Source organism: Saccostrea echinata, unplaced genomic scaffold (assembly GCF_033153115.1).
Source record: "Saccostrea echinata isolate AGI-Se365-2 ecotype Australia unplaced genomic scaffold, CSIRO_AGI_Sech_v1 ptg000033l, whole genome shotgun sequence".
Classification (NCBI taxonomy): Eukaryota; Metazoa; Mollusca; class Bivalvia; order Ostreida; family Ostreidae; genus Saccostrea; species Saccostrea echinata.
Window position 1 is genome coordinate 14,434,640 of NW_026889782.1, and position 24,830 is coordinate 14,459,469.

Below are 24,830 nucleotides of genomic sequence, written 5' to 3' on the forward strand. Positions count from 1 at the left end.
TATATTGTTGCTATTTGCTCTTTTCAAACCAGCTTGATTTTGTAAAACTTGCATGTGAAAGTATATTATTGCAGTATATTGCAACATTTTTTTATACCAAAAACTATAATCTAGCAAACTTAATTTTATATTTCTATGAATTTAGAAAAGGCAAAAAATTCAATAGCTTTTTTGACGAGGGAGAGATTAAAGGCTCCTATAAAGTAAGAAAAAATGAGGGATGGGGGGGGGGGTGAGCAAACTTTTAGTAGGATTCAAGGTAACATCTGTTGGTATATGCATTTATACCAGAAATACTAATAAAAAATCCTTATATAAGGATTAATTTACACTATATAAAAACATTTGATCTTAGGCAAGGAAGAAATTTCCGTGCGGGGAGGGGGATGGGTGGGGCACAATCCAACAGAAATACATGTACCTTGGCAAGTAATTTAAAAGGTCACTAAGCGTCATTATGGAGGGAGCACTACTGTATAGTATATGCTGGCAATTTATTGGGGACACCATCACTACCATCAATGTTTTTACTCCTTTACTAGCCATTAAAACGATTTAAATAAGACACATATAAAATTTCAAATCTGCACTATTTTTAAACCCATATTAAGACTTCTAGCATTGACCTCTCTTATGGTCTTTGAAGAACTTTTAATAAGATAAGTTATTTTTGTCGCATTTTTATTAATCTATTACTTACAGGTCTACCTGATTATCAAAACTAAGAAAATACTTTTTGAATTATATGATAAACATTCTTGCATAATTATCTTATTCTATTAACCTTTCAAATACATTATTTACAGTGATTAATTATCAAAGGTGAATGGAAAAGGGGAATAACTTCTCTCAGTAGAATACAAATTAATAGAGCCCTGCCCAGGACTAGAATGCTTAGACAAATGGTCCAGATGTTCAAAAATCTGGTAGAAATACGCTTACTTATATCATTTAAACTTTTACTCAGTTTTCTTCCGATATGCCCAGAAGTAGAGAAGAATTTCACAAGTACAATGCATTTTCACTACAGATTCAACAAAGCCTTACCCTAACACCAGAACTCAAGACCAAGGGTCAAGAAATTTACAAATTTGGAAGAGTTACCCTCATCATCATAATTATGGACTTCAAAGAATTAACACTTTTCCACTATATTATCAAAAGCCCCCCCCCCCCCTCGTTATGCCAGAACCCCTGACCCTAGGACCACAAGATTTAAAAATTCTGTTCGAAGCTCCCATTTACATCATAGCTAAGCAATTTATTTATCAGCTCAATGCTAAGGAGCAGACAGGATTAATTAATGATTAATTAATAGAATTAATGCTTTTTCACTATATAATCTATAGAGCTCCACCCTAACACCAGAACCCCTGACCCTGGGGCCATGAATTTCACAATTTTGGAAAAGACTCTCTTGCTCATCATAACTATGTACTTAGTTACTTTATTTAATACCCAGGAGCAGAGAAGAAGATTTTCAGAGAAATAATGCACTTTCACTTTATGATCTATATAGCCCCACCCTGGGGCCAGAACCCCTGACCCTGGGGCCATGAATTTCACAATTTTGGTAGAAGGCTCAATGCTTATTACAATGATGCCAACAGCTTGACTGCTTGATGTCCAGGAGTAAAGAAGAAGATTTTTAAAGATTGCATTATTTTTGGTGGTTTTAGCCCCACCCCTCAGGCCCCAGGGGGGAAGGGACCATGAAATCACAATTTTTGTTCCCCTTCACCCATAGATGCTATATGCCAAATTTGGTTGAAATTGGTTAAGCGGTTTCAGAGAAGAAGCTAAAAATGTTCAAATGTTAACACACGACGCACGACGCACACCGACGGACGAGAACGGATAGCAATAGGTCACATGAGTGACTCAGGTGACCTAAAAATTGGAAATGAAATTGTAATAAAGTTAATTCAATTGTTTTGTAGTTTTGGTATAGTTTCGTTGATTTAATTTTGACTGTATTGGGTTACCGTAAATGGGTGTAGAATGCGAATTATTTTTAGAAGGAGTATATAAGTGCTCGGTTAGGCCAGAGTGGTCAGATTAGGGAGCGGTAACAACATCAGCCGGATGCTACGTTTCTACTTGTCCTATACGTTCTTATGTCCTGGCGAAAATTGCAGTTATAAGTACTGTCAAAGGGGTAGCCATTAGAACAAGTTACAAGGCTTGTTTGGACTGGCATATTTTGTGTTTTCCATCTCTCACTAGCCGGTAAGCGTATTTGTTTTGTTTTTTCCGTTTGTCAATATTGTAAATATGTTCGTGTATTTGGAGTTTTTCTAGGTGTAAATTTCGTTTAGTTTAGGTTTAGTTAAACGTATGATATTTTCAGTGCGTGTGGCGTGAGGGGTGTTTGGCACGTTTTCTCGGCGGATACCAATTAGAGCCATGTGTGATGTAAAGTGATATTATGGATGGTCATCCGGGTACTGAGGGGTGGATTGTTGTAAAGGACAGACTTATTACGTTCGTTCCAAGCAGAAGGGTGAAACCAGAGAGTCCGGGCCTCCAGCTAGAGTTGTGAATCCTTCGAAGTCGATTTTTCGCATGTGTGGTTATCAGGGGGCGGATCAGCACGTGGTGGCGGAAACCGTTCCTGTGTTACTAGTGTCGAGTAGTGAATTTAGTGGAAAAATTTTGCATGTGAATAAAGTCTAAAAATGAATTTTCAAAACCTATTATACAGATTATTCATTGAAGTTGAACTTTTTCTAATAAAAAACAATTATTTTGAATCATTGTATCTGATACGCTATTTGAGACAAAAAGATTTAAAAGTAAATTTAGTATCAGATATTTGTAAAGTTAATAACTGTTTTCATATTATTTCTAGTTTGTGCGTGGTGTGAAAGGAGGAAGAGAGAATATTATTATTTATTGTTTATTTTCGTTAATAAATTTTTTTTTGTTTATTTTATAATTTGTTCTTTCATCTCAGTCATACAAAATCCAAAAGAACTCATTACAGAAATGTTTTGTTTTTAAGAAGAAATACTCCTTTCTCCGATTTACTCCTTCCTCGCCTTTACAGTTTTAGAATTTCTAAATCCGCCAATTTTTGTTATTATTGTAAGATTGATGAACGCTACTCTCGAACTCCACCTACATTTAACATTTATTTAATTCAATATAAATAGTAATTTGGCCATTAAAACTTGTTTGATTGCAAAGAAAAGTGCATTAGTATTGAATTAATAATTTTAAGAACCAGTGCCAAAAAATTAATTATTTTTATTCACAACACTGTAAAAAATGTGCTTAGGAAATAAAAACTTCTATTACGTGTTTAGATCTAAACGTGTTTGATATTGTGTTTAACAACAAAACACTTATGTCTAAATGTATTTAAAATCTATACGCGTTTAGATATTGAACATGTTTTTTGTTTTAAATTCGGTCAAGTGCAGAGTTATCTTCCCGGAAATGATACATATTTGAACGTTAATAAGCGCGGTTGTCGAAACAAAGAAAATCACAACAAAACAATAAACGATGTTTTCAAGAAAGCTGATGACAAGTTGAGTGCCAACCACCGCAGAAATAGTGAAAAACATGTGAAAGGCTCATTGTTATTGCTGTAGGGTACATGTATGTATGCTTTTGTTTTTATATAAAATAAACATGATGAGCAAAGTATACGTAAATAACATTGCACTTTATATCAAGGATGTCTTTCGGTGTTATATCATATATTCATTAATGAGAGTAAATATTGAATCTATAGTTGCAATAATATTTTTTTAAATATTTTTATTATATGCTTAGTAATTAATGTAAAACATCAGCATGTTCAGTGAGGAGCACATACTTTTACTTAAATGCAAAATACGTCCTTTCTTACAGGTTAACTTAATTGGATAGTCGAGAAGAACAAAATTCATTTTTGAAATAGTGATCCGTATTGCATCACACTGCAAGAAGCTAGCACACCATAGCTGGAGTCTTTTACATGTATATTTACTTTGTATTGTGCTACTGGTACAAAATGCAGACAATTCAACAACTTGGATGTTACTAACTCTTTAGATGCCAGTTAGTTTTATACGCCAAAACTTCTAAAAGACTTTGTAACAAACAATGGAAACCATTCACAAGTAAAAGGAATTCCACCGAACAATGATTCAGTGACTGCGTGAGAACACTTTACTGTGTGTTAGGCCTTTTTTTAAAAAAAAAAATCATTTTAATGTGATGTTTAGTAGTAAATAAAACGTGAAAAGGACACACCTGTTATATTTTTGGTTTTCTTGCAGATCCTTGTTTCAAACATTGAAGTGTTTAGCTTCTAAACGCGAATCTAAGTGTTTAGAATTGTGTTTAAACTCTGAACATGTATGTATTTAGGTTTAAAACACTTTCCAATACGCATATTGAAATTCAACATGTTTAAAATTTAAACGCATTAAAAAAAGTGTGACAAGAATGTGTTTAGAAATGTGTCTATCATCTAAACACATTTTTTTACAGTGAACTCCTTTCGTAAGCGAGTAGAAAAATTTATCAATTGAAATCAGGATTTAAAACATCACCAGATTTTCAAAAACTCATGGAAATGGATAAATGACTCTTAAATATTTCTGTATGTTTAACTTATTTAAAATTCAACAATATTCAGATTGACAAAGTACATTTTTTTATTTGTTAGCTCATTTGAAATTGGTTATAAAATGACTATTTAATCTGTTAACATATGCCCTTACCCCCCTCCCCCCCCCCCCCCCCCCCGGTAAAACAACAACACTTTTAATATGAATTTGTGATATAACAATTCATAATACCCTTTAAAAAGGAATTGTTGTTTCATGGGAGATGTTTTGAAAATAGCTTTCCGTTTTCCGTTGATTTCTATAGAAAACACAAGTTTTACCAAATAAGAGACTTATCTTTTTTTCCCAAATAGTTTACGTTTTATGTAGATTCAAATAAATAGCTACATGTATATAAATATGAAAAATCATTCAAATGTGTTAGTTTTTGAAATGTACTTGTGTGTAATAGACAGAACAATACTAACGTTCGCTCTTCTTTTCCTCCTTTCACAGGATTTATGCGATTTATTCGAGCATTAGTATTAAAGATATTAGTTAAGATTTTTTTAAAAAGGCAATATCATCTATAAGCAGTGGAAGTAAGCAGCTGGCAGTTGGCGGTGAGCAGTTGGCTGTTGTATATGAAATTCCATCCCTTCTTTCTTTCTTCCTTTTTCTGAACTTGAAAAATATTAATTTCATTAATTGATGTTTTCTCTTTAGGTGTAAGCATCTTTATATTTTGATACTTGTTGTACTGTTATTACATGTTACAGTTTGGGTACACTGTTTCCATTTCCATCATTGATTTTTAAAAAAGCGAATATAACATTTTCCTGGATTTGTCTGCACATTTTAAAGATAAAATTTAGCTTTTAACCCCCTTATGTATAGGCCTCATATTTTTTTTTTACTTTTTAACAGCTTCAATAAAATAAGAAAATTTTAATACATCGCGCTTTTACTTATATATACATTCATTGACATTTTCTCTTCAGCAAGTTTACAACTATATGCACATATATTGTACTTCGGGTTCGTTGTGATTATGCTTTTACTGGCGAATGTGCAAATTTTACTGCGATATATTAACGCAACTTACTAAGAGTCTTTCGATATATAGGTATATTCATGATTCATAGCACAATCATTTGCTTTACCATTATTTCCCTGACCATTTACATAAATTCATTTTAAATATTTGGGCAATGTCATCTGACATTCTAGAAATTTCCGTAAAGACTCAGATCGGATATAAACGAAAAGGATTTGAAGCAGTTTATAAAAAAGCATAAACTGTTCCAACCCACTTTATAACGTATAAATTGGGTAGCTATTAAATTCATTTCTTATAATTTAATTTTCATTCATTTAGTTAAGAAAAAAAGAAGGATTGCCTTTATAAAATGACTTCAAATTGTGTAAAATTTAAATGTTACGTCAGGCGCATCGATAAGTTTTTGACGCAAGTCATTGTGACGTAGGCAACCTAATTTATACGATATAAAGTAATTTTTTTTATCCAAACAAATCGCGCTTTACTATCAGAATTAAATTATTCAGTAATCACAACTTATTTTTTCTACATCAGTTACATCAAGTTCTGATTGAATGATATATTAACGATATTTTATGAAATAAATAAACAAACATTTGCGAAGGACAAAAATGTCATACACTCAAAAAAAAAACTCCAACCAAAAAAAAACAAGAAGAAGGAGGCAGAAAAGCGTAGAAATGTTCAGGACATTTAAATAATGTATAAAACTGCTTAAACCTTCTCACCTCGATGTAAGAAGGGTCCGAGAAATAAGATGTTTGTGAGATACATAGTGACTCAGGATAACTTGATGCAATAAGTGACGATAACTTAAAAACCATTTTAAAAAGATATATACGAAATGTTATCAAAGCACCTTCAAACATTTGGCGAAATATTTTTCTCCTATATCAACATTTATATTACCTTCAAGTTAGTGCGGAATATAAAATGAAGTTGCAGATTTTGTTCAGGATAAGAACTGTACAAAAGCATGGTTGAAGATGTATATTCAGCAAATTTCTACTCAAAGAATTTTTTTTAAAAGTTACGATGTTAAGTTGGAACTAATGCCATTGTCATAGTTACGCTGACTACTTTCTTTTCAGCTGTTGTTTATATTGATACAGCTGTTAACATTTGAATCTGCTGTTTTTTATGCAAAATGTTCTCATATTTATGGAACATAGATAGAAACTTCTAAGATTTAAATGGTTTGACTCTCAAATAAGTTTATTTTTATTAAAGAGAATGTCGATAATTAAAAATTTTACCCTGGCATCTCTCCATTTTACTGCTGTTTTATTTAGGTAATAACAGCGGCCTGCAAACGGATACCATCCAGACTCACAAACTGAAACATAATGAAAATTAAAACATGATGAACTAATAAATTAATTGAATTCAGTATTTCAAAGTAAGGCAGGTATTTTTTTTTATTGTGGATAATTAAGTTTAAAGCAAAAATGACTTTGCTAAAGACATAACTCCAAAATTTATAACTTTCCTTTTATTAAATTTTTATTACCAACAATCATTGTCTTACTGTCCCGCATGCTATACAAAATTTTCACGAAAGTCATACTTATTTTTATCTCTATTAGTTAAAAGTAACACTTAAAAATTTTCATTCTAGTGATCAAAGGGGTTTTTTTTTGTTCTAAGCACAGCACAATAAGTAAACACACTAAGGGATTTTCTCTCGTGTTTAGCAGACACGCCATTACTTTACAAATTCCAAATTCGTCGTTGCGGAGGAATCCAGAGCAGAGAGGGAAACGTTTCAAACAGTATAACACACAAAGATCGGGGGTAAGATTCTCAAAATGATCCAAAACATAATGATCGTGAATAGGGAACAAGTTGTCAAACGATGCATCCCCCGCCAATGTCATATGTTGAAAATCAGAACCTGCGTTTGCTTTTATTTGAATTACTCTCATCAACATCATTATTACTATCATCGTTTTCACTATCACGTTCACCATCCTGATTAAAGATAGATCGTATTACTTTGAAAGACAAAGATCCTTTTCTTTTGTGAACTTTATTTTTGAAAATGATAAACGATACTTTTTGTATGGCCAATTTGTCAAAACCGCACTGCTTAGAGATATAAACAAAATAAGCATGGATGTGCAACTTCTGTGCTTTTAGAAGATGCATAATTAAGCACGAATAATCCATTATTAATCTTTTCGAAGAAATTGAATTTTTTTTAAAAATTCAATAAAGTGATCTCACGTGTATATTCTGTAACGTTTAATCATATCCAATTTTTGATTAATTTCCCGAGTTTTATCAATATTAATAAAGATGATTGACTCGCTTTATTTAATATATAACGAATTACAATGAAGAATTAATTAAAAGAGGTATCGAGTGTTTCAGCTTATTCTCAAATTCTAATTATCCAGATAGTTATGTCACTAATACATGCATTCCTTACAAAAAGAAAGTCGTCGTCAATCAGTATCTAGATTAATGTTCACAAGGTTATTGTAGAACTTCAGTCAAAAATGAACGTAACACAAAAGTAACACAAATGTAACACAAAACACTGAATACATTCCACAGAGTTTAAGGTTTTGGAGGTACCATTTCAAAATTGAACATAAAATAATGCTTTTTGCACAAGGGTTTATCAATATTAATAAAGCTAATTGATTTTTTTTATTTAATGAATTACGAATTACCATGCAAATTTCATTAAAAGAAGTATTGAACGCTTCAACGGATTCTCAATATTCTTTTAGTCAGACAATTACATCATTAATAAATGTATTCCTTAAAATAAGAAAATAATTAATCAGTTTCTAGATAAATATTCTCAAGTTTATTTTAGTACTTTCCATTATATATAACAATATTCCTGTTTATAAGGTTGCGCAGTGGCAGATACCTAGCACGCGAATCTAAGTAAATTTACGGGTTTTTTATGGATATTTTGATAACATAGCATAGATAAATGTTTTCTTAGCTAAACTTCGCTGTTTTCTCTAAAGACATACCTCATAATTTGAAACGTTTTATCTATCATTAGCAAAATCATAAGTGAAGATAATGCTACTGTGTGTTAAGTCATTTATAATTAGAGCAAACCGTTCAAGGTAGCTCAGTCGGTAGAGCGCTCGCTCCGTGATCGAAAGGTCGTGAGTTCGAATCTCGGCCGCGACTGACCCAAGTCGATAAAATATGGGTAGCAACTGTTCCTTCGCCATGCGCTCGGCACTTTGAAGTGAAAGTTGCGGGTCCTTCGGATGAGACCTTAAAAACCGAGGTCCCGTGTCACGGAAGACGTTGTCACGATAAAGATCCATCACTGTTCAATGGCCCTGAGTGCAGAGTAAAGGTCAAAATTTGAAGCCGTTCACTGGTATATGGTGACGTCTCTATATGAGTGAAAAATTCTCGAATGGGACGTAAAACAACATACAATCAATCAATCATTTAGAGCAACTTATGAATCATCTAGATTGTTGTGAGAAAGGGTTACGTACATGGTTTTCTCCTAGCAAATAATAGGGTCTCTTCAAGCCCTTTTTCCTCATTTCTCAGCTTTTTTTTTCAATCATCGTTAGTGACATTATATGGCTCATCGTCTAACATTGTCCATAAATCCTAATAAACTCCAATGAAACTAAAATCTACCTTATTAATAAGACACTAAAGATGGTAACTGTTTCGGGATCATTTAAAACAAAGGGATGATTTGTCTCTGTCTTACTGTTATATTCAGCATAACTAAATAATCTACATCATAATCACGACAATCTTTAAATCTTCATCTTCATTATGCTTATTAGAGTGGATGAGCACCTTATGTAGTAACATATGAGCTCTTGAGAAATTATCTATATATGCAACAACCCCTTGCGTTGTAACATTTATCTCGTGGGATTCATCCATAATTATGAATACGTAGTTTGGGATTTGAATCATAATCGTCGATATATGAAAAAAATTATTTGCAAAAGAATGTGTCGCTGTGGACAAAAAGTTGTAAAGCCAAATATTTCCTGGGCTCTATCCGAGAACATATACAAGTCCAAAGGAAAACCATTAAGATAATATCCATGAAATTACTAGAGTTTAAATAATTGGCGACATTTATACAAAAAAGTGAAATATGCAGGGACACAAATGGATTTGACAAGTAATGATTATGGTCTCCAAAGCGTCACATAAATTGGTTGGAAAAAGACGTATAAGTAAATAGTTACCAGATTGAACATGGCATGTGCTAAGAGTCAAAGAAAAGCTTTTATTTTAATGATCATGTCAACAAATTGATGCTTCCTTTCTCTATGGATTCTTCTTTTTGAGTATCTTTTTTTAAACCAAAGGGTGCGGAGACAATGCATGCTGAAAGAAATAAAACTAAAGGCAAGGTGTAGATTGATTTATCATTTATACTGAACTACTAAATTTGAAAAATAATATTGAAAAAAGATGTCAGTGAATATTTAAAAAAAATTTAATGCATCTAGAAAACAGGTAGTTAAATTTTTTTTTTATATTTGAAGAAAGTAAAAGTAAGGCAACAAACACCAATAGAAATCTTGGTGTGTTTAAGATATGGTTGCCTTTATCACGTTCTCGTATGAAATACGCGTATTCATGTATGGCTTAAATGGCCTATAGAAATCCTGTTGTATACAGAAGCCGGTCATATCTTTGAAATGAGTGTCTTATAAAATTCTCTCACAGACAAAGGCGTGTAGATATTGACAGTTAGTATCAATCCACATGCCTATATGCAACGTTTCATTGTGCTTCATTAATATGCAGTTCCCCCAACCATCAGGATTCTCAGATTTCCATAACTGATAGGAAAGGGGGCTTCTGCTTTTGTGCCATTTTATTGTGCCGTTTCTTCTTGATGTTCCTATCCATACTTTGGACTCACGCTGATTGTTACCATTACCTGCAAATCAACAAGTAAGGAATATTTGCCGCCTTCATCTTTGGGAATGAATAACTATATAAAGAAGACTCTCTACATGAACTGCAAAGCATATAATTTTTTTTTTTGGCAAACTAGAGTATTTGTTTACATATTAATTTAAAAATGGTAATTTATAACACGTTCTTTGGTTATATCAAAATTATTGCAAATTCTTAGTTTTATGATATAAAAAGATATGACCCGATCGTAATAAATATTTTCACCTCAATGCTTATTGATGTCCTGTTATAACCCGTATGGTAAAACTGTAGAACGTCGACATTTTCTGTTTGAAAATTGCTATAATAACAGAAAATATCGAGGGAGGTTACATATAAAATACTTAAGAAATACGTGGACAGGACTTCCCAATCACTTCGACATATCCATGGTATTCGAGATATCCGTGTTCGAGAAACCGAAGTTCAACTCTAGGTACAAAAATAAATTCTACATCAAATAGCAAGGCTTTACCTAATGCAAGAACCACTAAATCGATTTTGGAATGATGTGTTTACTTTTTATGCACTTCATCTTTCAGGAAAGATGAAGAAAAGTGTGTCAGACCTTCGGATATGACTGAATTTAATATTTATACCCTTATCATTGTAAGCATATGTACATTTTCTTCCGCTAATTTGATTATAATGAATAAAGGTTTAAATAATATTGAAGGAATATATGAAATAGATAATGAAATTATTTTGAACAAAATGTATATGATCTAAAAATAAAAAAGCTCTTCTAGGTAGAATTATCATGCATTGTGGTATAGTCTTTAATTTTATAATACGTGATTAATGCAGAGGGAGATAATGCTCACATATTTCACTTATACAATGTAGCTTTTTTTCATTGTAATTCTTACCAATCGCCGATAAAAACATCTCTGATAACCATTTGTTCTCTTCTGGTGAATTCACCTCCACTAAGTACGAGTTCTGACTTTTACACTGAATCTAAAATATCATATTGAAGCATTAATAAATTTTATGAAAAAAAAATTGTTTCAGCAAATGTTCAGGTAACTGAAGAAAGATGCAGATCTAAGTAACACATACAACAATTATACTGATTCATTTTTATACTTCCTTTCTTAATCTGGCACACATTTTGATGAGTATGGGTTTATTATATACATGTGTACTTCTATTTTAAAGCCAAGCATACAAATGGTGGCCCATACAGAGAATTTTGAAAATTATGAAATATCAAAAAGCTTACAATATTTGAATATCTGTCTGTCGTTTTGATTTCATTGGCTTCTTTTTAAAAAAAAACTACTTTTAGTTAGCAACTCTCCATTTTACTGCTGTTTTATTCAGGTAATAACAGTGGCCTGCAAACGGATCCATCCAGACTCGCAAACTAAAAACAGAATTATTTCTTTACTTTTTATCAAACATTTACTATTTATATCAATTATTAAGATGATGTGATAATTTTGAGTCACACGCATTTGTATATGAAAAAGAAGAAAAATAATGTGAGCAGTTACGTGTATCTTCCTTATTTTGTACACTTTTTAAAAAAAATTCAATCATTAAATAATGCAAATGAACATATTGGAATCATACCTTTATCATTACCAAAAAATTCCCAACCATCTCTTCCTTCAAGAAATCTCATGTTCATTAGACAAGCCATCACTTTACAGATTCTGAGATTACCGTTGTACAAGACTCCAGAGCAGGTTGAAAAAGCCTTAAAACAGTATACAACACAGGAGTCCCGGGTAATATTCTCAAAATGATCCAAAATATAATAATCGTGAATAGGGAGCAGGTTGTCAAACGCCGTATCCCTTGACAATACTATATGATACAAACTGGAACCATTGTGTGTTTTTATCATCTTTATGATCATCCATATCATCACCGATCTTGCTATCATCATCCAATTCATAATTTTAATGAAAGCGATTACACATGTGACTATTGAAATATCAATAAAATCCATATATTTTGTATACTAAGATTTTAAAAGTGATAATTGGTACTTTTAGTATGTACATGGAAAATAAAAAACAAATAAAGTTGGCGAGTTGATTTTTTTTCTAATTGATATATAGTTGATGGAAAATCTGAAACAAAATTAACCGCAATTTATCCTTAAAAATTCAGTGGTGTTTTAAATTCTTTAAATTTCAAAATCTCAGAGCAAATCATTAATTTATTCCCAAATTAAATCATTTAAGTACCATCATATTTAGTGCAACTAATTATTTCAAGTATCATCAATATTAAATAAAAATAGCTCTCTTTCTCTATTCATCACCCTTTGTCATAAAAAAAAGAATTTTGTGGAAAAAAAACATTGAGCTTTTGAACAAAGATTTGTCTGGTTAATTTGTATCAGTTAATCATTAAAAAGCATATGAGTTGATTGCTTTAAAAATAATAGAATACTTTTAAAGTCTATATCAATATTCTGACACATGTTTTTTAAGGTTATTTCGCACACTTCAATCAAAGCTTAAATCAACACAAAATAATTTAGAATCCATGCTCACCCCTCACAATTATGCAAAAGGTAATTCTTTTTAGTTTTAAGGTCAGATATGTATTATTCAAAGGACACATGCTTTGTTTTGTGCATAACATTCCAAACAAAGGAAAATCCATATTTTTTCTTCGAACCAAGAAAATTTGACACCATGAAAACATGTGATTTTACAGTAGGTCATCAATATGTTTCAGACGAAAATTATAACAACCAAATGCTTTGTCTGTATATTAAGTTTGTTCTGGTCTTTCAATGATTTTTTGTAGAGCAGCATATCGTAAAACATGTTGACAAAAGCAGCTTTGAAAAATACAAACAAGCCAAACAGCGAGGTTGATAATGATGTAGTCACCAAAAACAGAAAAGACTGTCATATCCACCAGAGACTTTATAACCAAAAAAACCTACAAATGTATTTGTTTAGAGGGTGGAAAGGGGATGCCTGGGATATTCCAAGCAAAGTCATTTAAATGTTCAAAACGGAAACAAAGACAAGAGCTTGGCAATGTTATACAAAATTATTGAAAGACTCCGCTTCGGTACAAATGATGAAGCAAGCTAATAAGTTTCGTTTCAGTTTTAATATACAACAAAATGACAAGATTCATTAGCAACTATATACTAATAGCAGTGATACACAGGTTCATGTAATTCCAAGTCGAAAAACTCATCGCTGAAACTATGAAATGAATAATAACATTTTCAATTTAAGAAATGATCGATCATATGACTTTAATTATAATCTACAAGGAGATTAGAAACATTATGCGTTGTCTAGATTTACTTAAATAACACAAACAAAATTCATTTATTTCTATTTAAAACACCTTCTTATTTTATAATCTAAGTTAAAATTCATTTTAGAATCTTACCATTTTTTAAAATCTTTGATTTGATTCCAATGTATGTCAACATATATGTCCATGGAAAATGAAATTGTATTAAAACATCTACATGTACACATTCACACTGTTAATTAATATTTGATTAACAACACAAACAAAAGGAACATTGAACAAAATACAAAATGCAAATATGTTTAAGGCAAATGAAATGTTGGACCTATAAAAAATAATTGTTAATTAAAATTTTAAAAAATTTAAATCGACCATTATAGAAATCACTAGTGTCTTACCAGCACTTAACAAATAAAATATGTCAGTATCTTGGAATTTTGAATTTCTCTTTAATCTGCAAAGTAAATTTTAACTTACCTTGATCGTTGTGTTAAAAAATCACGCGCGTTTTCGCGATACTCTTGCAGAGAGAGAGAGAGGAAGAGAAAGAGAGAATGAAAGAGGTAAAATTACCTGCATTTTACCTTTATTTATCTTTATAATTTTAAGTGTAGATTTTACTCAAACTTGTCTTTTTTTAATCAAAATAAATTTTGAAATAAAAAAGAGAATTTACCTCGTAAATATTCAGGGGAAGCTGTTGTGTTGCTGGTACCCTGAAGTACACATCTGAAAGATAAAGAAAAATAGAATATTAAGCCATGGTGACTATTGTTCTATCAAGAATATTAGATATACAAAATCTCATTTAACATGAAATACTTTTATTATGCATCCAAAGCAATGAAATAAATATTCTGGAACATTCTAGAATATTTACATACGATGTATAATTTGTACGATGCTTCACAGAAAAAGGTGACGCTTTATCGCAGTCACAGGTAATTTGTTTTCCAGGTATATATACCTGTAAGAACCGTCCTGGGAAACACACTGACCAACTTTACAGGGACTGGAATCACAGTATGTATAGGACAATTCACAAAGTTTTCCCGTGTAGAACACACCGTTAATCTGTCTACACAGACAGACATACAGTCCAGACTTAGTGGGCTTACATACACCGCCATTATGACATGTTTGATTTTGACAAGGATTTGGAGAAACTTCAACTGTAAAATATTTTAGTGCGGTTTTCTTAAAAAAATCAAAAATTCATGTAATTTAAAAAATGTCTTCATAAGATCTTTTTTTCAAAATATTGATTGGGACTCCTACTTTTGCACTGCTGTTATTGCTTGAATTCATAATCAATCAGAATATACAAGTATTAGTATATACATGTATGTTATTAAATTTTGCACGATCAGCATTTGCACAAGATTTTAAATATTGAAATTTTCTAATAAAATATTTAATCATAATTATTAATGAAAGATTTTGAAACAGAGGTGGAGATTTCCATTTACCTGCATTAATTCTTTCCCTTAAGGTGTGTGTGCACAAGAAGATAATGTAACAAAATACCTGCTGTTGTTGCTGTCTGTCTACATTGAGGACCAGCGAACCCTCGGGCACATATGCAATGGTAAGTAAAGTTAGCTGTAGCCTGACAAATCCCGTAGCCACAGTCCGCTTCCCGGCACGGGTTTATCTCTTCTGTACAAAAGGCTCCTTGAGATAAGAGACGTGAAAAAAGGAATCATCATAGTGTTTGAAAAAATATGTCATTCAAGTACTTAAGATTTGTAGGTATATTACTTAATCAATAACTAAGACTGAAATAAATGCGTTAGAAAAAATGTTTATTTTGAAAATATTAAGAAAAATGAAAAAAAAAATGTTCTTAACAAAAAATAAACAAAACGTATACCAAAAAATACAAAAAAAAACATACAAAAGTGATCCAGTTATAAAATTCTAAGAAGGTTTGAAAATTGATGGGCAGTAATGATAAAGATAAGACTGTCCTTTGTTCATACTATCATAGATTAAGTTTTGGAAGGTATCTAAATCAGAAAGATGGCTACCTGTAAAGCCATTATCACAGATGCAGATATGACCACCTTTTTTGTTTTCACACCTGCCGTGGACACAAGGCGAATTCTTGCAAAAATTAATTTTGTCATTGCACTTATCCCCTTCGTATCCTTGATCGCACCTGCAGTAGACATTAGGTGATGACGTCAAATTCATGACGCAAGTTCCGTTTTCGCAATCTAATCCGCTGCAGAGTCGAGGAGTTCTACAATCAATTCCTTCGTACATGTTGTCACAGAGACACCTATATCCGGTTTGGTCTGAGACGCAGTGTCCATACCCACAGTCAATGCCCTCGCAATGGTTGATGACGTAGTTACATAACTTTCCTGTGAAGCCCGACTGGCAAACACATGCGTACGTATGGTTAGGAGCATATATCATACAATCACCTCGAACACATGGATTTGGGGTGCAAGGATTATTGTCCCTAATTTCACATCTTTTCCCTGTATAACCAGGTTCACAATTACAATGATAGTCATTACCACTATCAACACAAGACCCATGTCTACATGGTCTCATTAAGCATGGATGGAACTTGACATCACAGTTTTTGCCGACGTAGTTCTGTTCACACTGACATCCGTAGCTGTTCCTTCCGGTAGTGAAGCAGGAACCGTGTATACAAGGGTTATTTGCACACATCCCCAAATATCTCTCACAACGCTTTCCAGTAAAGTTACCCAAACACACACAGGAATAATCATTCACATGATCCACACATGTGCCCCCAAAATAACACGGACTACTGGAACAGTCGTCAATATTGGTTTCACACAATATTCCTGTGAATCCTGGAAAGCATGCGCACTTAAAGTTACGTCCTGATGGTTGACAAGTCCCTTCATTTCCACATAGGATGTTCTGACATAGGTCTTTCTCAGGTTCGGATTGACCTGAATAATGTGTTAAAACTTTACAGTAATCACATATGGTCATCCATGCACCTATATTTGTACAGGTATGGTTAATATGTGTAGCTTTGACATTAAATGATGTAAAGATGCTACTAGATTTGCTTATAAACCTAAAGAAAATACAATTTGCTGATGAATGAACAAGCAAATTTTATTTCATTTAAAAATAACTTCCAATTGAATCTTTTCCCTTGTTCAAAATGTGAGCCGTGTATTATGAGTTATTGTTAAGTGATTAACAAAGAAACAACAAAAAATATACTCTTACTGAACTCATATATTCCTTGGAATGCCATGGCTGTGTGTGTTGCTCGAAATCTTACATATAAACTACTAGACGATGAATTTACCGCATAAATGTGACTCGTCATTAAACAGATTCTAGCTATCACTGGAGAGCTTTCGTCCAGTCCATCGTGTACCGTTATCCCTGCTTCTGGTTCGTTGCAGACGTTTGATTTGAAGTAAATAGTGGGAAATGTCAAAGTTATTTTGTTGTTTTGAGGTGCCTGAATGGTCACATGACAGTCCAAATCCAACATTGCCATATACGGGTACTTCAGTGACGCAATAGCATGAGGAGCGTAGTTTGATGACAAGGTAGCATTACAAGGCCATGCTAGAAAATATGTGATGGTCTATAGAGTTTGATAGGTTTGAAAAACTTTCATCGCCAAATACGTAATTTAAAAAAATGTACTTTTAATATTTACAAACATATCATATGAAGGAATTAAATGTAAGAGCGAAGTGTACAATTATAAATCAGCTTCGTTTGTCTGAATTGCTGCCGTATCATTCATTACGTTCGCTAATTTCTAGTACGTATACATGTATTTAGTCCCCTTCATATTCATTTGGTCAAATATCAATGTATAATAGTAACATATACAGTAAAACACGCTAGCTTATAACAAAGTACCAGAGATGGACGATTTTGCTTCGTTATAAACGTAACTCTTAATATCACTTAAGTTAAAGCTAAGGGGAATGAAAATCACTTTGCTATAAGATTTCATTATAAGCGTGTTCGCTATTTGCATGTTTTACTGTCCAGTTTTGACTTCAGTGTTCATTCATATATTTACAGACAGCACCACAAAACTCACTGGTAAAGTACTGGTAATGGTCATACAGGGATGTGTGTATCAATGCTGTGTCATTTGATTGGCTGGTATACAACATGTTACTAAGACCACACGTGCCGGAGGTGTGGCTAAAGGAGAATGACAAGCAGCTATGGGTGTGACTTATGACGCAATGAAAGGAACACTCCTCCAGACTTGAATTCTGCTTGATGTGGTAATAACTGCTTTGTTTACTGAGGGCAGAATTTGGAATCTTACGAAATAGATTCTTGTAGGAAGCTGAAACAAAACAGGAAGAAAGAATTCGAGTAATTATTTTTTTCCCTTCACAATTTTGATGCCAATATAATTATTTACTAAAAATTTCGTGAATTCAAAATAAGAAATTGGCATACCTTTTGATCTTTCGTAGAAGTCCACCCTACTGTTGTCATGGAGACCAAGGTAACCATCTTGGACAAGTAATGTCGTCATGTTTGTGTAGACACACATTCTACTTCCGGCCGTGTACTCAAACGCATAACAGGGAAACTGTCGCGTCCGAAAGTAGATCGTGCACTTGGCGGCGCACATCTCCAGACTGACGTCTTTTTCAACTTTTATGGAGTGTGAAGGAATAGGGGCAATGAATTTTCCAGGAACATGAACATATTCACTAACAGGGCTGACTGAAACAAATTATATTTCAATACACATTTCAACACACTTAAGGTTCATCGATACTCTGATAAGAGAGATAACTCTTAATTAAATTTCTATTATTTCTTTATAAATTTGTCAAGTTGAAGTGTCTTTTTTGTCCAATTTTGCCCCATAAGCTATGCTATAATTGTTTGTATTTTACTTAACAAATACATTTCTTCTGGAAAATCATAAGAGTTAAAGAAACATTTTATATGAGTGAGCAGAGAGTATATGAATCTTAATTGAACTGTACTGAATTTATTAATCTCATCACAATTCTTATAATTGTATACAAAGATATACATAAACAATAGTGACAAATTAAAACAGGTTTTATAGCATGCGTGAGTAGGGATATACACAAATAGTACATTTATAGTGTGGGTATTTACTATGTCAGGGAGCACGTTATGGTAATATTTCCAATATTAAATGTACACAGTTTTCTTTAAAAGGTTTTTTTTTTAATTTATTATTTCTCTAAATGTAATAATTCTAAAAGGTAATTGCTTTGGTGATAAATATTTTTTTTTCTTTTAAATCGATGAACTTGTTTATGATAGACACACCTAACAAGGGGAATAATAATGATTTAATTGACTTTGTTGCGTAGTGGTTAGAGCTTTAACAGCATGCCTTACAGCGAGCTTTGGAGAGTTCGAATCATATGTGAGGTTCTTTTTTTTTTCCTTTTCACATACCTTATAAACAACTGAAAAATGAATAATTATTTATCAATGATTAATTCAATAAATAAAGGAATCAAATGTGCATGTAAAAAGGTGATACTGACAACAAAAGTTTTGAAAAATATAACTTTTCAATGAACTTCTAGAATTGAGAAATATTTTCTCACTGAGCTGTGATTTTGTCCTCGCCTTTTATGCCTCCTTTCTTTATTGCTTAATTGATTAACTTGAGGAACATTTTATTTTTACTAGTATTCCACTATTCTGTGGTATATTATACAGGTAATATAAACTGTGACTTACCTATAGATGTGACAAGTGGTAATATAGAAAAAGTGAAAAACGCAATGGAATACATGGTACACTGACAACCCGAAATGTAATCTCCTGCACTATATACATTCAGATAATAATTATCACAGCTGCAGGTGCTTCCTAAACAAAATCATTCTATCAAGCTGGATATGGATAAAAGAATTGATTACAATGTACACGTTTACTATTCATTCACAACAATGTGGTTATATAAGTCCCTATCCCAAACACTTGCTGTCTTTTTCAACAATAGCGTCACGCGCTTACTCTCTTCATTGGTAGACGCCAAACGTTATCTTTAAAAATAATCATTTCTTCTTAAAAGTGTAAGTACTTCTCTGAGAGGGCCTTTGGGTTGTATTTCAGCCAAGTCTATGGCGGACAAAAATAAAAGAATCTTCAGCAATTAAAAGGACAGTGGAATAAAAAAAATTCAGGACTTTCTTAAAAACCTAAAAAATGTACATGTACATTGATATAAGCGGTCTTCCAATTGAAATCCTTGTTATCATTTTTGCTGTTGCTTGTAGTAGAGAGACGAAAAAGGGAAAGTTTTATACTAATTATCAGCTTTTCCTCTTTTGTGCTAAAAATTTGACATTATATAATTTAATGTTTCTTAAAGGTACTCATCTTTTTTAACTCACATTAATAGTAATTATATGTTAAAATCAAGGGCCTTTGGATCGCCTAAATCCGACTTACGAAAAATATGGGGTGTAAAAAAAAATACTTTTTTTTACACCCCAAATTTTTGTAAGTCGGATTAAAGCGATCTAAAGGCCTGCGGTTGAAATTAACGTAGATGTACTTACAAGGCAGAGAACATAGGAAAATACAGTAAATCACTTTTTATTCACGACAACTTTATTTTCGCGTAATTATGCGATGCTGTGTACTCGCAAAAATTTAATGCTAGCATATTATATAGTTTTTTAATACTAAACATCGATTTCCTAGTTTTGGATGTCGTCGGTCGTAAAACAGCACAGTGTTTCTCATTTAAAATTCTTTTTTTTTTTTTGGCATAATTATTGGGGCGGCGATCTCCGCACCTGCCGCCCCTTTGCCGACGCGCCTGTTATAGGTATTTTTTTGTTACAGCTATATCTATTTGCATATCTAATTCTTCTGAGCAAACCGTGCAACACGCCTAATATGAAAGGTGTTGACTACATATCTATTTGCAAATCTATCTTGTACATACTTGTGAAAACAACATGAAAATAAGACATGTAGTTACAACTAAAACGTGGGTTGATACAACAAAATTGGAACTTGCACCAAGAAAAGATGTGCAATAATTAATGAAAGAGTGAGCAAGCTCAAATACCCCTACGCTCCCCCAAAACTCGACAATGCAACATGTAATGAATGGCACAGTGCATTTTAAATACACAGTATAATTCAAAAAGGGGCATTACATGTACTTGATAAAATCATCACATCAAACCTTCTTGCATATAAGGACATTCAAATCTTTGTATGTTACAAATTAATTGCATGGGCTGAAGTTTCTAGATAAATAATGGAATCAAAATTTCTTGGTAATATACAAATCTATACATTATGTCTGAAATACCTACAAAATTTCAGGAAATTCAGTGCAGGAGTTATGCCGACAAACTGTTATTTAAATTCCTCAGTGATTTCGATTTATCAATGAGTGTAAGTCCATGTCCAACACATGACAATTTACACATTTAAATAATTGATGGAAACAAAATTATGATGTAGTCATATGAATTTGTTTATATACTGTACTTATGAAATTATCTAAGGCAAAGCACCAATTTGAAGGGGGGGGGGGGGGTAGAACTATCCAATTTCTTATGTGTGTGTTAAATCATTAATATTTTGATCTCAAAATCAATAGGGGTCTTTTAAGGTCATAAAATATTTCACATAAAATTTCATTACAAAAGCTGATTCCAGTGGATTTCCTTATTACCTAGCTGGAAAGTTTCTTCGACGATAGGCAAAACTCTTAGGGCAAAAAATAATGGAATCGGAATTTCCTGGTAATATGCACACCTACACACTGTGTACTAAATAACTGCAAAGTTTGACCAAATTCTGTGAAGCGGTTTATGAGGAGTTGCGCTGACAAACTGTTCATCTCTATATTCAAAATATGGCCAAAAATCTAAGTTGAAAAGTGCCGAAATTCCCAGAAAAATAAAGGAATCGGAATTTCCTGGTAATATGCACATCTACACTTTGTGTCCTAAATATCTGCAAAGTTTGACCAAATTCTGTGCAGCGGTTGATGAGGAGTTGCGCTGACAAACTGTTCATCTCTATATTCAAGATATGGCCAAAAGTCTAAGTTGAAAAATGCCGAAATTCCAAGAAAAATAATGGAATTGGAATTTCCTGGTAATATGCACATCTACACATTGTGTCCTAAATATCTGCAAAGTTTGACCAAATTCTGTGCAGTGGTTTATGAGGAGTTGCGCTGACAAAAAAAAAAAACAGGACTGACTGACTGACGGACGGGTCAAAAACATTATACCCCCCGCAACTTGATAAAGACGCTGACAGTTTTTATTAAATCGTCCAAACATACACAGATTCAGTTCATGGCTTCTTCTTTTGACTCACAGCAAAGAAATCGACTCGGAGGCTGTTTCGTTATAAAATACAAAATAATATCACTATTATAGAGGAATATCGCCATTACAATAGTGTTTGCGTTTGTGTTCGACTTATATACAACTATTTGAATATTAATGATAAAAATATTTGAATGTACTCATTTATTTATATATGATTCAGCAAGTTATAGTTACATAACATAATGAAGAAACACATTTAGAACAAGTACAAAATGGATTAATATTGGTTTGTATAATGCTATATAATTAAAAAATTAAAAATCTGTATAACTAAAATATTTGTAATTAAGATAGACACAAAGTTAAACAGCACTTGTCCAAATAATTATATAAAAGAGAATGGCAAACACTCATCATCTAAATACAGTGGGTGTATATTAAATGTAAAATACATGTACATGTATACCATGGAATAATGTCCCCATGTAAAAATTGCTATATTCTTTCTCAACTCTTTTAAAAAGTTGTAACAAATAATGAAGTGTATAAAGAAATTTTACAGCAAAAAAATTCATTACATGAAATCAAACAACCTTTAAAAGCTTCAACATGAATTAAAAAAAAAAGAGGGTCCAGAGTTTTTATTAATTGTAACTTTAAGGTAAGTCATCTTTCTTTTCCTCACTAAGATTGTGTGAAGAAAACTTTTTTGTGACATACTTTGAACAATGCAATGAATCCGTATACAATTTTACAAAAACTATTAATTTTTTACCGACCTTATTCTATTATACCCATAGGAAGATGAAAGAAGACAAAATGGCCCTTTTTGAACCAAGTTGATCTCCCTTTCACCCAGAGACAATTTTTTTCGGGTTTAATTGACATTCCTCCTATGATGCTGGAGAAGTCCACAAAGTGAAGAGACAAACAACATACAGACAAAAGGATGGCACCTTTAGGTTAAAATAAAAACGAAGGCTAAAGTGAGCATAAAAAGATAATTCTCCCTATCAAATATAAAACAAAATACGGACACAATTAAAACTGTTCAGTAAGATTAGGCATTTAATCAAAGAATGTACCTGTGTTACTGATGAAAATGTTACATTGTCCAATGAATATGAATTTTTTTTTTTTAAAAATGCAAAATTTATTGCACTATAATATTGACTGATTGCATTCTACTGTACTAGTTAAACAAACTTCTACGTTGGACAAAATTGCATTCACACTTATAGTTTTTATACATGTACATTATTTATGTGAAGAAAAACATGTTACATGTATGTACTAAAGAGCCGTTAATTCCATGGTTGCCTTAATTACAGTATTTTGCAGTATAATCTAGTAAAAATATATAGAAATGTAAAAAAAAAAAAATCTGATTTCCTTTTCCTTCATATAAAGAAATGAAGGAATTTGCTGAAGTGAAAACACAAAAAAATTAAACCTTTATACTGGATACTTAGAAGGAAAAATTAATTCAACCATGGAATTTCTTCAAAGGACTCTTCAGTCGCCCGCGTGGCGCAGTGGTTAGAGCGTCTGCTCTAGAGTCGCGAAGTAAGGAGTTGATCCTTACGTCGCAGGTTTGAATTATCCCACTGTGGGACGTGGAGACCGGTCCTTCGGATGAGACCGTATAAACCGAGGTCCCGTGTCACAGTAGGTGCTGGCACGAAAAAGATCCCTCACTACTCAATGGCCGTAAGTGCCGAGTATAGGACAAAATTTGCAGCTCTCCACCGGCAAGTGGTGGCGTCTCCATATGAGTGAAAAATTCTCGAGAGGGACGTGAAACAACATATAAACAAACAAACACAGGACGCTTCATAGATAGAGTAAAAATGTCTAATCTGATACTGTGTATTATGATGTCATACCTACTACAATATAAAATTTTTGTCCCTTCCAGTAATTCTATTGTTTGGTAAGTTGTCTAACCCAGAATGTTGTTTAATGTGGCCAATTTCTATGAAACCAATGGTGTCCCTATTGGACAAGTTTTACTGTTCTACAGTTCAATTTGTATGTCACGTACACATTCAAATATTAGCAGTTTCAGATTGTTTAAAGAACTGTACAATTTACTTACATGTATACATTATATATATAAACACGTGTTTCCTATACAAAATGTGTCTATGAAAATAAAAATACAATTGCCAACAAAAATTTGTAAAACAATGTTTGACTGAAGTCACCCTATTCTGATTGTTTAACAAATCCTAAATGATTTCATGGCCATATAATTATTACTGATAATTTCTCATCATTGTCTGTAAACTGTTTGTAGTGTGATTCTCCATTAATAAACTGTATGGTAAATATGTGACTTCTAAAGATGACTTGTAAATAATTTATACATTTAAAACATTTCCAAGATTGTAGCCCTATTTGTGGAAACATACTTATTTAAGAACCTCTATGAGGTGTGCGACTTTGAATGACTATCAAAGATGGCTTGTATACAAATATTAAAAATTTAACTGCAATTACAGCCCTATGAGAGAAAACATACATACTAGGTATTTCCTTGCTTTCTGAACTGCTCTTGTCCATTAATTCATATACAAGCATATAATTATATGAATAAAATGCATAGTACAAGACTTTTTAAGACTTACCAGTAAGCGAGCTAATTTATGAATTATGATTTCACTATCAAGTGAGGGGGAAGACTGCATTTGACTTTTTGGTGGGCTAATTAATGTACACAACTAACAAGCATTTTCAATGTATACATTTAGGTAC

At 32.4% G+C, this 24,830-nt stretch overlaps 1 protein-coding gene across 1 annotated transcript; it reads right to left on the reverse strand.

The window, feature by feature from the left end:
• Nucleotides 1-10,277: 10,277 nt before the first annotated feature.
• Nucleotides 10,278-19,562, reverse strand: LOC133198165 (fibropellin-1-like). The gene is made up of 12 exons (XM_061334302.1): nucleotides 19,501-19,562; nucleotides 18,220-18,492; nucleotides 17,846-18,103; nucleotides 17,005-17,355; nucleotides 15,807-16,715; nucleotides 15,304-15,450; nucleotides 14,744-14,948; nucleotides 14,453-14,505; nucleotides 12,112-12,348; nucleotides 11,868-11,902; nucleotides 11,403-11,493; nucleotides 10,278-10,513 (listed from the first exon to the last, which is right to left on the reverse strand). Exons 1-12 carry the CDS (start codon nucleotides 19,553-19,555, stop codon nucleotides 10,278-10,280), a joined length of 2,850 nt encoding a protein of 949 aa, XP_061190286.1. The 5' UTR covers nucleotides 19,556-19,562.
• Nucleotides 19,563-24,830: the final 5,268 nt, after the last annotated feature.

Bases quoted from the DNA above. Each gene is read 5' to 3' on its own strand.
- LOC133198165 (XM_061334302.1), bottom strand. From the start codon at position 19,555: ATGTATTCCATTGCGTTTTTCACTTTTTCTATATTACCACTTGTCACA. The intron at 17,356-17,845 runs GTGAGTTTTGTG...CATATTTTCTAG, and splicing joins CCATTACCAGTACTTTACCA to CATGGCCTTGTAATGCTACC. The intron at 14,949-15,303 runs GTATTTTGTTAC...AATATTTTACAG, and splicing joins ACAGACAGCAACAACAGCAG to TTGAAGTTTCTCCAAATCCT.